Source organism: Daldinia decipiens (genome assembly GCF_022478715.1).
Source record: "Daldinia decipiens strain CBS 113046 unplaced genomic scaffold F4813scaffold_23, whole genome shotgun sequence".
Lineage (NCBI taxonomy): Eukaryota > Fungi > Ascomycota > Sordariomycetes > Xylariales > Hypoxylaceae > Daldinia > Daldinia decipiens.
The window spans coordinates 335950-353319 of NW_026054566.1; the positions used below are offsets into that span (position 1 = coordinate 335950).

Here is a 17370-nt window from a genome sequence, read left to right on the forward strand (position 1 = left end):
TTGGCTGGGGCCGATTATCTTCTGTCATCATTTCCAATTACCCCTGTCGACAAGTTTTGTAAATATTTATAATCTAAGCGCTGACAAAAGGCGTCCAAGTTTTTGTATAACAGGTAGGTAACTTGGTAATCCTATAGTTCCACTCATTTCTAGAGGCATATCTATCAGGAATCGCATTGCTGCCGAGTTCTCGCCAGCCTAAGAATTATAGCACAGCGAGATCGCCACTTAGTCTACCTAGTACTATTTGAAGATTGCCATTTGTCCCCACTAAACTGCCAAGCTGTCCTTTCAGAACTAATATCAGGTTTCTACAGTATGGACCATAATCCTCCGTCAATGCCCTGCATCATAAAGTCATCAATGTCTTTCATATCACTAAGGCCGAACCCAGTGTCATGCATGTCGGTACTAAAGTACCCAGGGTCATAAGTCATATCGGAATTGCCATTTGAAACACCAGCGTTATAGGTTGATGCTTTAACATGGTCGAAAGCATAAGAACCTAGGTTCCAGTTGATATCTGGTTGTTCCGCAGGCTGGATTTCAGCTATCAAAGCCGAGTTGTTTGATTCTGCTTGTATCTCGAAAGTGGTTCGCAAGTGGCCTTGATAACCTGGCTGCTGTCGGCCAGACGTATGAATATGTGACTGCGGAAGTGACGGGGAGGCCGGTGGGGTTTGGGTTCCAAGCACATCGTGGACGATTTCGGTACTTGCTTCATCACAGCTACCATTGTTGTTGATGCAGACCGTTTTCTTTTGTTGAGACCATCTCTTGAGCTTCTTAAATGCGTCTAAAAATGGTCGCGACTGAGGGAAATACCCGTGCAGGGTTAAGGTAGTGAGCCTTTGGATCATCGCATCAAGAAGATCTAAAGGAGATGGCGGATTATAATTGTCAGGGCCTCTTGTTTGGGAACGTGACAACTCTTCAGCAAAATGTCCCAGCTTCAATAAACCAACTACCACGCACAGATTCCATACAAGAAATACGTTCGGAAGAGAACGTGTAAGGTCATCATGCAATGATAGATAAATATTCAGGGCATTAGCACCTACTATTAGGCTATGGCAGAGTGCGTCGGTATGTGTTGCGGTGAATGTTGGTGGCGGCCCGTTTGGATCTTCACTGTCCTTGATCTTAAGCCAAGTACGCATCCGATAGCTATAATCTCTAACCGCAACTTGGTGAATGTAGAAATCAGCAACTGAACCTGCGTGGTTTTTAAGACCTTTGAAATGCCAAAACATTAGTAAATTCTAAGAAACAGTGCTGATGAAGTCACACTTACGAGGATCTAGGTCTCCCGAGGATGATAGTTTCCAGTCAGCTAATCTCTGTCTGAAAATGCCTAGTAAATGCTGCGTTCTGAAGTTATCGAAGGATTCGTCCGCGCATGAATACGACGCATTTAACGTCTTTGAGGCATCATCGAAAATCTCTTGGAGAGCTACGAGGCTGCATAACCATTGATCGTCACTCCGCGTACCATTCCCTTGTGTCAGAGCTTCTATGCAAGCTTGGTGCGAGGTCGAAAGTATAAGGGGCTGATGCCGACGTAGAAGCGTTGCCGAACTATGAAAAAGCGGTATTAGTTAACTTCTGGGCAATGGATGCAAGATAAGTACCGACCATGATGCACCAAAATACACGGTTAGCAAAGTTCTATATGTATCTCTTTCTTGGTCACTGGTTCTATTATTATCTAGCTTAAGTGCGCCGCCTAAGTTAAGATCGTGAGACATGACCACAGCGCTGTATACATGCTGAGGGAGTGCGAATGCCTTAATGTGCGGGGGCTGTATGTAGTACTGTGAGAAGAGGACTAAAGACTGTAATAAGTCAAGAGATTTTGCGCCTTGGATAAAGACATCCTGAGCTAGGATGCTGTTGAGTTGTCCTAGAAGAGGATTCACGAGAGACGGCCTGAGCGATGTGCTAGCTATCGTTATGATAGTTAGGAATAATGTAGGCTTCGTCGCTCGGATAGCGTCTACATTTTCCTCAGCCGGGAAGCAGATCAAAGGCATCAGTGGCCGCATATGAAGATTCCAGTGATCAAACAACGTAGAGGCAGTTCGGATATCTACCAAGCCCTGACTGACAACATCACGGCTGACAATGAGTTCCGCATGGCGATCTTGTCGTTCGCTGAATGGTGGGGCATCGTCATCCCTAGAGCTCGAGTCGGGAGTTCTAGACCACCCCGCGTCTTCTCTCACTTCTTTGAGGGACTTCTGGTTTCGCCTTCGTTCAGCTTCCAGCGCGCTAGTTAAAGCGTCGATCTTCCTTTCGAGTTCAGTGAACTTCTGGGAAGTTTTCACTCGCGCTTTTGGCGGCCCCGGGTCTTGACAAGGACGAGAAAATCTTATGCAGGTCTCGCAATCTTTAGAACCGGGAACCGAAACGCATTTTATCTTCATGTTACGACATGCAATGCAGGCCCTGATTTTCTTGTGGCTCTGTTCATATTCATTTATGAGAATCCTGTCTTCGGACGAGGCGGGAGGTGCATCGATTGTTGCACTGGAGCCAGCCATGGCCTATGGTCCCTTTGAGAAGAATCCTACTTGGCGACCTGATGCAATCCTTGTGCGTATAATTAAGTGCGAGATCCAGAAAAGAATATGGAATTTGGAGGTTACTGCAATTCGATGTTTGATCGAAGAAGGGTTCATATGATGTAAGCTCCCCCATAAATGATAACGTCGCACTGGGGTCTTAATAGCGAGGAAGCAAATCCGATAGGCTTCTTGATTTTCAGGGATTTTAGTTCTATACTTTCTCCAAGATGGAACCTGTAGCATCAACCTAAATAGTTGTCATATTACAGGTTTGCGTTGTGAAAGTTACAAAGTACTATAAAACATCTCATTGATCATAATAGCAACGGGAATAAAATAATTACTTAAGAGGGTAGAATTGGTATAAGTTTAGAAGTAGCTCCTAAAATTATAAAGGCTACTGGTCTCATGTCGTATTCAAAATTTGTTGATTATCACCTGGTATGGCATGTTTACACCGAGCTACTAATACATTATACTAGTCAACGTTCATGATGTCGAAAGTTGCCCAGTTTAAGTCTCGTTGTAAGACACGTTTTTGGCGAAGTTTGCCAAGTGCTGCTTTAAAACCACATAAGGCCTACGTCATCGACAGACTGTCCAGGGTATATTTCCAACTTAAGTACTGCTTGTAGAAGCTAAAAACTGAAAACTATTATCTAACATACATTAGTTAATTTTTCTATTCAACATTTGACTTTGCTGATAGAGATTCCTCTCTAGACGGATTAACTCAGAATCAATCGATACGTGGTCTTCTTCACACTTACATGAAAACAACAGTCTACAACAAATCTATAATTCAAACCAAACACGCAACCATGCCTAGAGCGTTAAAAGTTGCTCTGAAGAATAATAGCAATTCAGATCAAGTCTATGCGTACATCACCGGTATAGCCCTTCAACACAGAGGGCAACGTTGCTTTCTCAAAGCCGACGGAGAGGGTCTTTACTTTCCGCAAAATCCACCCCGCATTGGTTCACCGCTGACCGAAGACTGCGCCATTCCCCTCGGAACGCCGGGGAACACGGTTACCGTCACGATCCCACAAATGGCCGGCGGTAGGATCTGGTTTTCTCGCGACGCAAAGCTTACCTTCTTGCTTAACCCCGGCCCTGGTTTAGTCGAGCCCAGCGTCTTAAATCCGACCGATCCCAATGCGGATGTTGATTTTGGCTTTTGCGAATTTACGCTCAACGATGCGCAGCTTTACGCAAATATTAGCTATGTAGACTTTGTCTCGCGTCTGCCGATAGGCATCTCACTGGAGCAGGCAAATGGCTCGGTCCAAAGTGTTACCGGCATGGCTCCTGACGGCGTAGATCGCGTCGCTGAGGGGCTGCGCCAGCAAGCGCAAAAGGATGGCCGGCCTTGGGACAAGCTTGTAGTCAACCGTAAAGGTAAGATTCTCCGGGTACTGAGTGCGACGCACGGGAATGCCGTGCGTGCGAACTTCTGTGGTTACTACGAACCGTATGTGAATGAGGTGTGGGAACATTTCCTCGCAAAGCAGAAAGAAGGCCAGGTCCTGAAAATCAACACGCAAGCCGCACCAGGCATTTTAAGTGCCCAGTTCATGAGTAATGGCGAGGTACAGATCGGTAATGAGAAGTTTGGTAAGCCAAATACGGCGGACATCTTTGGTTGCAACAGCGGTCCGTTCACAACAGGACCGTCCCCTACGCGTAACGCCATCATACCGCGCCTAGCTGCTGCATTTGTGCGCACTGCGCTGCTAGAGGCGTACGAACATCCTTCGCAACCGCACACATTCTACCAGAGAGACCCGACAAATCATTATGCTCGCATTGTACACGAGCACAATGTTGATGGAAAAGGCTATGCCTTTCCTTACGACGACGTGCAGCCAGATGGCGGTGATGATCAGTCAGGGAAGGTCAATGCTGGCGATCCAGTAATATTCACGGTTACCGTTGGTGGCGTTCAAACCTAATACATGCAATTCGCTACCCCTAGGTTCGGAAGTTTTCATAATATCTTTTTTCTTTAGGCGTGTACCTGGTCAGGTACCTACCTATCATGGTATCAAGGAAGATTTCTAGTTAGAAAGCCTCATGGTCAGGGGATCACGGTTGAATAACAAGGTACTTGAAAAAGGGAACAAAATTGGTAACAAACTTAATAAAGCAATATCGAAATAAGTATACCTCATTTACCATCTACGATTAATATAAAAGCAATCAAGTCTAAGTCCAATCTCATGCTCATTTACTCCGACTATGACTCCAAACTGTTCTTGCTAGGATCTTAGGGCTTGTAAACACTGTGAAAGTCACCTAGAATCGAGGTTGTATTAATCCTCTACTAGTTGAATTTTAGAAATTACGAAACTGCAAAGCTTGAAGTGTGCAACGACTAACAATTAGATACAGATTTACAAAATATTTCACATCCTAGAAGTTCAAAGCACGAAGGATTACAGAGTTGAGCTAACTAGCCCATATGATATATTTATGCGTAGTGCAATAAGTTAACTGTATTTATATCCAAGCGCGTTCCCATCACCGTGCCGGCAACGGAACTAGTCTAACCTCTATACCCAGACGACTGAATAACAATGGGTATTAACGCCATAACGCGCTAGGAAGACCATGATGATTACAATATCTATGCGAAGGAAGTCTATATGATTGTATCTCTATTTTCATAATACTGGCGTTTACTATGGAACCGTTAGTCATTATAACAAATAAGTGCATCAGCAAAGGATTAAACTTACGCAAGAGAGGTCGTAGCTCGCCTGGACCGTGTTAAGGTCACCCGCCGGGAAGATGCCGAAATCTGGCGAGGCTTGTCCCCATTGGGATTCCTGAAGGTCGTACCACCACAGGTTAACACCGCGCGCGATCAGGCTGCAGGCAATGTCTTGCCAGTAGATGCGGGCGTTTTCGGGACTGGCTACGGCTTGGCCAACAGTCTTTCCAGATACGGGCCACCCGGTCTCAGTAACGTAGACAGGCTTGTTTCCAGCTAGAGCAATAGTCTTGTTGAGTCCGCTATAGAATCGTTCGTGCGCGTCGCCGATGCTGTTAGGCAGGGCCTGCTCCCAGTACGGGTAGCCGTCGAAGCCAAGCCAGTCGATGTTATCGATGACGGCTCGGTTGGTACCGTTCAGGAAGGAGTCGTAGGTATCAACGTGGCCGATGGGCACGCCGGCAAGAGGAGTACCGGCAATGGCGCTTCGGACCTTGCTGATGCAGTCGATGAGCTTCTGGGGGCCAATGCCAACTTCGCCATTGGCGTCACGGTAGAGATCCTCGCTACCAACTGAGATACCAACAACTAAGTCGGTGAATGCGGATCCGTATTGGCTGATCGCAGCCTTAAGAGCAGCGATCTCGTTTGTGATGGCTTGGTCACTACCCGAAACCCAGAGACCCAAGAGTAAGGTCGTCTTTGTGTTGATGGCCGCCGGGATTGCGCTGATGACGGTGTTTGCGGTTTGCCATTGGACTGTTAAAAAGGAGTAAGTATAAAACAAATATTTCTACGGATTAGTTCGAATATGAAATCTCACTTACTCATAGAGTAGAGACGGGCACTCGTCCATCCACTTGTGCCTTGGAGGTCCTTGGCGCGGTTGAACTCATACTCGAAGTCGGCTTGCTGCTTAGCGGCCTGGTTAAGGAAGAAAGCTCCGTAGTTGAAGCCCCTGATACCAGTGTTGGCAGCAGTAGCAGCAGCGGCGGCGGTGCTAGCGGTGGCAGCGAGGCCGAGGACGGATGAAGCGAAGCGCATCTTGTATGTATATAATTACTGTATTAACAAGTACCCAAGACCAAAAATTAAGTAGCAAAGCGAATGACAGCTACGATATTGCAGCGATGAGGCGTAAGAGTAACGAGTGAAATGAGTATTAAAGAAACTCTATTAAGTCTACTCTACTGACTGGAACTCAAGAAGTAAAGAAAGAAAAAAATCAAGAGGAAGGAGATAATATATAAAGGGATCAGCAGGTTCTAGAAGCTGCAAAGCAACTTATTCGGATAAGGGATCGAAAATCGGATCGCATCAACCATCCCTTGCACCGACCCCCTGTACCTACATCTTCATTCGTCCCGGAATTTCAAGAAGCTCCACAGACGGTGGAGGACCAGTCTGTCTGCCCAGTCTGCCCAGTCTGCCCAGTGAGAGAGATCAGTGGAAGGCCAGTGGATCTGCCGGCGCCATAACGGCTAACCCCCTGAACTCGTATTATCGACCCACATGCCGCTCAGCCTCAAAATCTCAACCAAGACCGACAAATGGCAACGCATACTGTACGAAGCTAGGGTCGGATCGCTTGCGCGGACGCGTAGTGCATTTGGGTCGGCCGTGAGAAAACCTGGCAGCCCTAGTTTTCGTAGTAGCGGTTGAACCAGTTGTTAATGTACATTTATTGATTCCAATTACATACATTTATTTTTGTCCACTAAGCTCCGACTTGGCACCTAGGTTAGGTATGTACCTAATGTATGTGAAGAATCTCAGTTCTGATTGGATCTGTGAACGAGTCAAGATTACATGTATGTATTTATTGCATATGCCAATACGTACGTATGTACCTCATACATAGAGCATTACATATGTACTTAGTAGACTGATAGATCGTTTTTATGCAGATCAGACCCGTCCGCCTTAAAATATCTCAGGAGTCAAAAGTGGACCTTTGCAATTCTGAAAACAAGGAATTGATATATCGCCAAGTTGCAAACTTGCAAAAAGTGTATCAACGAATGCGCAAGCCCTAGAAAAAGAGTGGTTCTTCAACGAGATTTCTAATAGTAAGTTGCTTCTTCTTTTTTTTTTTTTTGTAGGCAGGTATATAGATAAATGTATTCAATCCGAAAGCCGATTGCCCGTATTCTTCCAAAGAACAAAATACTTCACAATTCCTTAACCATCAGCAAATACATAACAAGCCCCTAAAAAAGACGCTAAATGCAACATTGAAGTTAACTTAAGGCTTGCCACAATCTACCAATGCTAGCTATTTACATCTCGCTCACATCCCCTTAACGTATTGTACAATTATACTCCTATTTTTAGTATCAATATATAGGGGTTGGCCAGAAAAGAATAGCCTACAGTACTAAATCGACTGGTTGTATTTACTATTCATAATTTCAGAAACTAATTTCACAACTCTCCATCATTTCGATCATTTAAAAGTATTCCTTAGCTTTGCTCATTTCTTTTATGCTTTTTGCCCTATGGGAGCTTAGTATCTTCAAGATGGGAGGAACTGAGCATGTGGTACAAGTTACCTACAAACTAGAGGTCATTCGCACTGATCTATTAAGTGTTATTAGTCAACTTCTAGGTTTAAGTATCTTAAAACGCAGAATACCAATAACTTCAACGCTGATCACCTTCAACCGCGGGCGATTAAAGTTCAATACTCAATGTCAAGTTATATTACGAGAATATCATCAATAGGGATAATATGTACATGTTATAGCACACCGAAACTAATAATCTAGCCCTTACTAACCATCTTGCTATAAGGAATGCTATTTGCAAATTACTCCGAGACGTCGCCCACATCACTAACCTTTTTTTGTCCATATGGTTGGTACACAGCACGAGAAGTTTTTAGCAACTTCAACACGGAGAATTGATTATCATCCGGTCTTAAGCCTACCTAGGTATGTATTCTCGGAATACTATGTATGGCTATTTTCGCCTCTTGGTGGACAAGCCACTTTGAGAATCATAGAATACAAGGACATCTCGATTGTGCTTCAACAAGAGATAGGTTACTTGGGCCTGTCCAAAGCATCATTCTCTCTTGGAATGAAGATGAGTGATAATGGGGAAGTGTTTGACAATATCAACACAGCTTTTCTGGCTTCTCTTGCGTCGCCTCGGGCAATTAAAGACGGCCAACAAGATACTTGGGCTAACATCAAAGTACCGATGATCGAGGGTATACTAAGATATATTTCGTCTAGAGATAATTCAAGTGACTGGATAACTCTCCCCGACCATCTTCCCAACACACGATATTCTTTACTTATTGGAATTCCTACAGCAAACATCCCCGATACTGGCACCACTTCATTCACAATGGAAACATCCTATCGGACTATACAGTGTCCGGAATTGATATACCCAAAGGATTATGATGATGCATATTGGGTCCATAACACACTTCCGACCTTCAATGGAATTTTTCCAATCGCTGGTCTCAAGTTTGACCATGAACGATGGTTCATCCGCACAAAGTGTACGAAGTGCGTGGGGCTGGATCCTTTCAGTTACGAACAGTGATAATCTGAAAAAGCGCCGTGAGTCGAAGCCTAGTGAGAATGCCCCTCTACGAGAAGTCTTTTCCCGCAGCGAAAACGTGGGCAGTGACTCCCACCTGAACCCTACCGCAGTTAATTGCAGCCTAGCAACGATCTACGTTGAGGTGTCTATTCAATGTACAGGGTAGGAATGCAAACTTGATCGGATGTGGAAATCACAAAATAGTGTGAACGGTCGGTCGAGCTAATGCATGGACTACACTCGACCTATGCCCTGGAGATGATTTTCAATAGATGTCTGCCCGGTTTCTATCACATTTCGTGGAGGCAGCTGATTACTAACGGAATAGGGGTGCTACACTTGGAGTGCTACAGAATTACATACAGTCTCCCGCCGCCTCTTTCACTACAGACAACTATGTTACAGACCTCACAAATGTTGGGAATACTACGCCTTCTCTACAGCTCGCTCAACTGCTGAACACTTACTAGTCGGCAGTTTATGGTCATAGCATCACATTCGAAGGTCATCCTCAGAAATTCCTTAACATTACAAACTATTATTTTTACGCGCACAGCCCATTTACCTATGTGGACGGTGAGTACACACGACCTGATACCCGTTTTGTTCATAATCGAGGCTGGATGGCAATACTGATCATTTCTACAAGTGCCATGTTCGCAGCTGGTATTGCAAAACTAGTACTAGACTTGAACATCTGGATACCTGGTCTTCTCATGAACGTATTAACACACGAGGAAATGGATATAACTGTCCCAGCCTTCCATATGGAGGATCTACCTTGGAAGATAGTAGGAGGTTGAGATACTTACGTGACCGGATGGTCAGGTTTGGAAATATCTTGACAGGGGATGGTCATGCGGGTGAGCTCGGCATAGGAGAGTCCATAGAAGCCGAAGGCATGGTTACGAAAATTAGGGGCGACATGAAGTACTGGTAAGAAACTATCACCTTATAACGATCTATAACCTCTAGGTTAGACTTCTTGTTCTTATTATGAACTCCTAACTTATGACCTCGCAAGATCGTTAAGACCACATAATTACTAGTTGGGGTTGTCCTTCCCTTGACTACGCGTAAGTAGTACTACGAGATTCACTAATAACGATCTCATGTAGGTAGCTAAGATGGCTACTTGTATTATGGGTAGTTAGGGTTGTGCTATGTGTACGCAGTAGTCATTCTATTCCTCCTTACTCCTTGAAAATAAAACTACCTGCTGAGAGCTTGTGTTATGAAGAATGATACCTGTACATACCCAATCGGCTTCACCATGACAGATTATGGTTACTTCATAATGTGAACAACACCCATCCATCTGATCTAAGCCAGGTACCTAATTTAGTACACCTTTTAAAGTGATTCTTAGAATTAACACATTTATATCAACTTGTCTAAGTCAGGTAGATACGCTGTTTCCACGTATATACTTGCGGTGTAATAAAGCATCAGTCACAATTTCATCACACATTTCTTCGATTCCCGTACTACGTACCGATGTACCTACTAATATATATATATATAACCTCTCCCCAGCAGCAAAATGGCCTTGGATCTGGTTATGTATGCTACATCCACCTTCACCAGCACTCTATCATCTCATCAAAGAAGCCAACCGATCCACAGTTAACTTCGACCGTTTCGCCGTCATCGCAAAGCTAACCATCGTCTATCCCTACTACACACATTTCGAATTACCCTTTCTCAGCAAAGACTTCATGTGTTCCTACATCGCTACCTCTTGGTTTTGCATCGTTTGCAATAAGGTTACCTGCATCGTCAAAACTGATCGGCACTCATGCGGACACGAAGGCACTTCTCGCTGCGTATACACTGAGAGAATCAGGAACACGATTCGTATTCGTTGCGTCGACTGTCAGAAAAAGGAGGAGGAAAGGAACTCCGGGAGACGTTAATATAGGATCTCTTTTTCGTATTCGACCGTTTCGCCGCCATCGCAAAGCTAACCATCGTCTATCCCCACCACGCACATTCCGAACTACCCCTTCTCAACACATACACCATGTGTTCCTACATCGCTACCGCTCATTTTTGCGTACTCTGCAGTAAGACAATTCGCACCGACAAAGCTGATCGGCGCTCATGCGGGCACGAAGGCACTTCTCGCTGCGTATATACTGAGAGAGTTCGGAACATACAGTATGTTCGTTGCGCAGACTGTGTGAAAAAGGAGGAAGAAAGGAACTCCGGGGGACGTTAAGATGGGATCTCTCTTTCATATTCGTGGTTTAGTATGATGGGTTTCCATCCTAACCATGGCAAACATACGGGACTTGCGGGATTCGATATCCCTGTGCGAAGAATTATTTTATGTAGCATGACTAGGTAGCCATACAGGTTAGCTTCTTGCTATATACATGCATTTATATATCTTATAACTAATGATTTGTGTCTTACTCGTGTGCGTCCGTTGTGCTATTAATCACGATTAGCTTAGTGTAGTTGTGCGAATCACAGATGATGATATTTTAATTGTATTACCTTCTTCCTCTTCTACGAATATATAAACCAGCCTCCCCAGATCTCAGAATGGTTCTCTACCCAGACAAACCAACTACATCTACCTATCCACCAACAACTTCCATCACAGACAGCAACCCAATCCACGGCAACTATCAAGTTACCCACCACATTATTATCAAGAGCCTCTTGACCACGAAACCCATACGTACCTACCTAGACAACTTTTTGCTAGTACAGCTAACATGTGTACCTACACTACTAAGGTATATAGGTGCAAAAAGAATAGCTGCGGAGCTACTCTCTTCTCCGAGATGATCACAAAACGGCGGTGCGCCGACTACGGTACTCCACAGTGCAGACTAACGGAGACTGGTCGTGTGTACGACGACTCAAAGGTGTGTGCGGTGTGCGAGGAGGAAGCGGCTGAAAAGTCGAAGTGATGTTCCCGACCTAACGGCATGCGTTGTCTCATTTGATTCCTTGAATGAGCGCAGTCGTTTGACTTCAGGAGATAGCAAGGAGAGACTTAGGAGATATATCTAGTGTTCATGCCTTGCCCAGAATAATTATAAGAGACCTTAGATATCCTAAGGCTCTTACCGGGCTAGATCAATATATTTAGTTGACCCCTATTATTGACCCCTATTATTGACCCCTATTTTTCTTGATTTGACGTAGAGAGTGACATGCAAACAGACGAATGAGATGTCCAAAACAGTGTTCATATACTGTTGCCCTAAGATACCCACCAGTTAAATGTATTCCATACTTCACATCAGGATAATCGACGGCCTTACCCTCCAACACGACCGCCGTATATATATGTACTCGCTTCACCCTACTATGTAGATTTCAACATACAACCCCTCTCCTGCCCTATCTACCAACCACCCCCCAATCCACTACGCCTTAGCCTCCAACGCCCTGGCCCTAAACAACTCCTTATAAGTCTCAACAGCCGTATCCTTCAAAGTCCCATACTTCAGCCCCAACACCCTAGTCGCCTTAGACCCATCGATACGGTACGCGTCCACCGGCGACCAATCCCCCACCTTGCCCACAGGCAGGCGTTCCCGCGCCTCCGGCAGCGCCTCCCGCGCCGCGTCGACCGCCGCCTCGGGGACCTCCAGGGCCCGGATGTGCGCGGCCGCCACCTCGCGGGAGTCGGCGTAGCCGCCGAAGTCGAACGGCGGGACGGACGGGCTGTCGATGATGTTGTTGAGCAGCGCTACCGACTCGCTTATCGCCGCCGTGCTCGACAGCTCGTGCGCGTATGGCCCGAATACCCACGGCGGGCAGATCGTCGCCAGCGCGAACCCGGCGTCCGGGTGGCCGTCCATCCACGCCCACATGGCGCGCTCCGCGAGCGCCTTGCTGGACACGTACGCGATGACCGCCTGGGCCTTGACCGCCGAGTCCCACGTCACGGGGTTCCAGTCCTTCTCGTCGTAAGAGTGGCCCGGACGCGTGCCTTTCTCCGGGTCTACGACGGCGGCGAGCGAGCTGGTCGCCACTACGCGCCGGACTTTACTGCCGCCGTACTTCAGCGCGGCCTCGAGGATTGTCGTCGCGCCCTTGGTCGCCGGGTCGAGAAGGTCGCGAACATTGTCCTGGGGATTAAAGTTCAGGGGCGACGCCGAGTGGACGATGCCCTCAATAGACCCGTCTGCGAAAGCCGCGGCGTAGGACTCAAGGACCGTCATGTCTGGGACGATGGTAGAAGAAAGAGAGGAGGCATAGGAGGGGTAGTGCGAGATAGTACGGGCTGCGGAAGATTCTGTGCGTGCCGTAATACGTACGTTATACCCGGACTCTAAGGCCTCCCTGACGATCTGACCACCGACGTAGCCACCAGCGCCGGTGATGAGAATAGTGCCTTTGGTCTGAGTAGCAGCCATGTTAAAGTTAATAAAGAGGTATTTGTAAGGTTCGGTAAATAGTTAAAGAGGTGTGTGAGAGCAAAGTAGTTTTAATGAACGTAGTCGACATGAGTAGAGGCGAGCAACGGGGTTTTTATCGAAGGGTTCTACAGACAACAGCCGACTGACAAGCATAAATACATCATCGGTATGGCTACTAGTGTGCCAATGGTGGTGGCTGCATACCCGGGCTTAAGGTGCGCTCTGCATGTAGCTCAAGTGTGTGTGTGTGGTTGTTTCTGCAGACTAATATACCGATATATATAGGTAAGTGATTACTCATGTATAAATCTAACTCACGCGAAGATAGGGGTGTGGCATCTCTACGGATCAAGTCAGTAATTACTTACCTAGGTAGGTAGTTTACTGATAGACTTCCATCCAACATGCAATCTCAACAACAAGTTAGTAAGCGGCTTAAGATATACTACTGACTGTACCGGCCGCATAATGGCGTGCCCGTCACCAGTTGATTCCGTGATTCCCCGTCCCCGGTTTTTGGTGTTTTAGAGGTACTTAATCGGTCCTCCGAAATAAAAGCACTGGTTCCGGGGTTTGTTTTACCTACCTAGATACCTACCCAGACCTAAGAGAATCCCAATAGGGGAACACACCGGCCGGGGTTTAGCACATCGTACAGATGACCTAACTATTTCGCTGCACACTACTTGGACTATTTTTATTGAAATATGGGAATAATTTACGACATGTTTATATAGAGCAATAGCGTATTGGTGCAGTGTCGGGCTAAAATATGACCGCATATGTAATGGAGGCTTAATGGTAAGATAGGTGGTAGATATATGGCAGCTTCTATTGGTTTTATAGCCGTCGGATCAGAACGGAGAATTGAGACATGGTTTTTCGGCGATTCGGCGATTCGGCCGTATACACCGAACGGTCCCTTTTAGGGAGTTATTTTATCGGCGATGACCATTTTTGAGCTTCACAAAAACTATGCTTTGTGATATCTATTATATTCCGCTTCCATTGTGCCGAACGAGGGAAGAAAAACAAAAGCCTCCCAGTCAATGTTTAACCAAGGTAGTAAATATGCTATACCGTACACCCTATACTGTACACCTGTACACACCATACTAGAATTTCCAGGTCCATTCTATGTACGTATCCTGCGTGCTAAAGTCAACAAAGGTGGCTCCTTGGCAGATAGTGGGTATATATGAATGAAATGGAACTTACCCGCACGACCTGTACGAACAACCTTAACTCCGGAGCTTCAATAAGCAACAGGACTACCCAAAATCCTTATTTATATTCCCGCTTTAACTCCATCAGGCCCAACTTCCTTGGTTATCGATTAACCTCGCGCTTCCCGAGATACTAGCCCTGGCATTGGCACTGCCATGTACCATCTCTATTAGCTTGCCCCTTTGCCGTGCGCGTAAGTTTTCGAGGTATACGCCCACGTCCTCGAGGCTTTTTATCTGCTCCTCGAGAGAGAGGGTACTGCTGTTTACGCTTCGTACTAGCGGCGAAACCAGCTTCCGTCTCAAAGTCTCAAGGTTGGCTTTTAAGGTAAGGAGTTTGCCATTATGCTCTACCAGTATGCCTTTGTTGCGCACTGTCTTCTCGCGCACGTTCTGAAGTAGTTCGCGGTTACGCTCATACTTCTTCACCTCGCTTACTTTAGGCCCTAAAATACGTGTCCACAACGAAGAGAGGAAGTCGGCGTGCTGTTCATCTTGTTGCGATGACTCTCGCACGACGACACGCGCCAAGTTTAGGAACTGACGGTCGATAGCTTCGAAAAGGGCGAACAGTGATAGCGAATGGTGTAGTTCGTTCTCGATAGCTTCTTCCAGGACCGATAGGAATTCCGTAAATGTCCGTTGAAGCGCGTAACGAGTTCGCTGCGGATGCGACATACCAAACATGGTTGTCGCTATATCGCCCAATCGCGTCGGCATACCTGTGTTGGGATTCTCGAAAACGCCAGCCACGGAGAGCAGGGTGTGAATGTTGGCAAATGCTGTGGAGAGAGGTTGGCTTGGGACGGCTTGCACTTGCGATAGCTCTCGCCGCGCCCAGTCCATCACAATTAATATACTGTCAATGTCGCCGTCAACATTGGAGAAAAATTTTGTGAGCTCAATAGCCAGAGTCTTCAAGCTTTCTGAGAGTTCATCAAGTGACTTTACAATAATAGGCGCCGATGTCATATTACTTGACCGAACACTCTCGCCAAGATCCCACACAGCAACACCGGTTGCTTGGAGGTCGCCAACCTGAGAGACGCCATTTTCTGAGTAATAGATCAATGGTTCGAAGGAGCGCGCAATACCTGCTACCTTGACCAGATCAGGCGACGGTCGCGGCGGTGCGGGCTGGAAAAGTGTTCGGATAGCAGTCATTGATAAGAATGCGACGAGGGTTGCGACGATGATATTTCCCCATGATTTTGATCTTAGGAAATTGACAGCAGCCTCAATGGGCTCTGTTCGCTGTTGGATATCAGCACGTAGCGCTAATCGGATATCTAAGTTGAAGTTAGAATGGCTGTCCGGATGTATTAATTTGCTAAACTTACAATTATCCCTAGAAGCACCAGGCGACATGGACGCTATTATACCGTTTTGTGTCGTCCCTCCATTTAAATGGCCATTAGCTGGCGACTCGCTCTTCAACTTGACCAGGGTATCATCCTCAGTTGGGCTCTCTGGTTCTGGTGTAACCCCCTTTTCGGGACTTAAACTTCCTGTTGGCAGGCGCGTCCTACGAGCCGCCTCGAAGATATCGTTCTGGAAGATGCTGTTATTGGTATGATTTATGCGCCTCGGCTGGTCGAAACCTCCCAAGATGTCCCTACTCTCGCGCCAATTTCCGTACCACCGATCTCCATTCTCAAGCCTTTTCCATGCCGGTGGACTGTAATTACGATCTGACAGAGACATGTCGTCCATGTCGCTCTCTTCTTGCAGATCGAGGTCCTCGTCCGAGAAGCCAAAGCCTAAGTGGGTTGGCGGAAACCCGAACAGTTTCTGTCGCGACGGTGACATCGGAGTCGCGAAGCTTGTGTCGTCTCGACTGTTCTCTGAGTACATAGACGTCATGATCATTGAGGGCGCCTTGGCTGGTTGGCTTTGAAATACTATTTATACTTATAGTTGAGCTCGGTGTCGGGCTTGGAAGCGCTAGTTTGGTACGTGAGGAAAAGAACGAGCGCAAACTTTGAGTTGAATTCTGCGCCCGGTTGGTGGTTAGGTGGATAAGAGACTTTTCTGAGTTTGTCACTGATCCGGGCGCAGGCAATGCTGGCAGAGCCTTTTGTCGATGCGATCTTTGAGTGGGTGGTAGCGCCTTTCGTCGTGGTAGTGTCTCAATTTGCGATCCCGGTCGCGGTATAATAGATGACGGCACCCTAAAGGAAAACCGAGGAAAGTGGGTAGGTAAGATGTTCCGTAGCGGTATATGGCCGATTGAGATAAGGTAAATGAAGAAAAAGGCGAAAGTGAAGGCTAGTGCGACGAGGAATGTGCTGGGCGCAATGGTGATGCTGAAAAGTGATACGTGATTATGAGTCTCGATAGATACCAAGGGGCGCATTGAGATCGGAAGCGACCGGCCAGGTAAGCTCTGGGGTCGTCTAGAGTATTCAATCTAGTCGTCCGGAATGCTATCGTCGGCGATACTAACCAAAACGACTAAAAGTATAGAGGTAGGTATGCTGTGTTGGTATATCGGTATGTCGGGTATGTCGGTATGTAAGTTGGGTCGGCAACTTGGTTGAACGCTGGGATTAATCACGATAACAGTGTGGTTTCGCAAGTAGTCAAGGTTGGTTGGGCTATAAAGCTCCGCGCTTATAATCTTGGCTTGATTCTTTACTTGATTGAGCGTATTTGAGTATGTTGAGTGCAGTAACAAGGCTGTATACTCAACTACCAGTAGTTGGGATCCTATCGAACGATGTCGTCGCGGAAGATGAACTTCCAAAGATTGCGCAAGAGAGTAGCTAGACTCTTACGAACCGAAGAGGAGCGGATTCGTTTGCGCCGGTAAGTTCCAAAGCGCAGTAAGGTGGGTAAGGAAAATGGACGAATGAACGACAACTTTGGCCGGTGGTAAGACGGGAAGTAGAGAAAGTAGAGAAACAGCTGTGCGAAAT

The 17370-nt window shown here is 46.4% G+C and overlaps 6 protein-coding genes across 6 annotated transcripts; 2 read left to right on the forward strand and 4 right to left on the reverse strand.

Moving 5' to 3' along the window:
• Positions 1 to 15: 15 nt before the first annotated feature.
• Positions 16 to 2701, reverse strand: F4813DRAFT_364254 (uncharacterized protein). The gene is made up of 3 exons (XM_049243791.1): positions 1636 to 2701; positions 1295 to 1578; positions 16 to 1234 (listed from the first exon to the last, which is right to left on the reverse strand). The coding sequence occupies exons 1-3, from the start codon at positions 2541 to 2543 to the stop codon at positions 312 to 314; spliced, it is 2115 nt and encodes a 704-aa protein (XP_049098367.1). The 5' UTR covers positions 2544 to 2701; the 3' UTR covers positions 16 to 311.
• A 406-nt stretch (positions 2702 to 3107) lies between these two features.
• On the forward strand, positions 3108 to 4779 carry F4813DRAFT_364256 (glycoside hydrolase family 64 protein). The gene has a single exon (XM_049243792.1). The coding sequence runs from the start codon at positions 3338 to 3340 to the stop codon at positions 4520 to 4522; it is 1185 nt and encodes a 394-aa protein (XP_049098368.1). The 5' UTR covers positions 3108 to 3337; the 3' UTR covers positions 4523 to 4779.
• A 343-nt stretch (positions 4780 to 5122) lies between these two features.
• F4813DRAFT_390771 (glycoside hydrolase family 17 protein) lies at positions 5123 to 6327 on the reverse strand (the record flags this gene model as incomplete). The annotated part of the gene is made up of 3 exons (XM_049247066.1): positions 5123 to 5227; positions 5309 to 6042; positions 6111 to 6327. The coding sequence occupies 3 exons, from the start codon at positions 6325 to 6327 to the stop codon at positions 5123 to 5125; spliced, it is 1056 nt and encodes a 351-aa protein (XP_049098369.1).
• A 1401-nt stretch (positions 6328 to 7728) lies between these two features.
• Positions 7729 to 9081, forward strand: F4813DRAFT_134544 (uncharacterized protein). The gene is made up of 2 exons (XM_049238756.1): positions 7729 to 8016; positions 8077 to 9081. Exon 2 carries the CDS (start codon positions 8137 to 8139, stop codon positions 8839 to 8841), a length of 705 nt encoding a protein of 234 aa, XP_049098370.1. The 5' UTR covers positions 7729 to 8016; positions 8077 to 8136; the 3' UTR covers positions 8842 to 9081.
• Positions 9082 to 12087: 3006 nt separating this feature from the next.
• F4813DRAFT_134607 (NAD(P)-binding protein) lies at positions 12088 to 13406 on the reverse strand. The gene has a single exon (XM_049238757.1). It carries the CDS (start codon positions 13221 to 13223, stop codon positions 12228 to 12230), a length of 996 nt encoding a protein of 331 aa, XP_049098371.1. The 5' UTR covers positions 13224 to 13406; the 3' UTR covers positions 12088 to 12227.
• A 1130-nt stretch (positions 13407 to 14536) lies between these two features.
• Positions 14537 to 16165, reverse strand: F4813DRAFT_381526 (uncharacterized protein; the record flags this gene model as incomplete). The annotated part of the gene is made up of 2 exons (XM_049245687.1): positions 14537 to 15741; positions 15793 to 16165. The coding sequence occupies 2 exons, from the start codon at positions 16163 to 16165 to the stop codon at positions 14537 to 14539; spliced, it is 1578 nt and encodes a 525-aa protein (XP_049098372.1).
• Positions 16166 to 17370: the final 1205 nt, after the last annotated feature.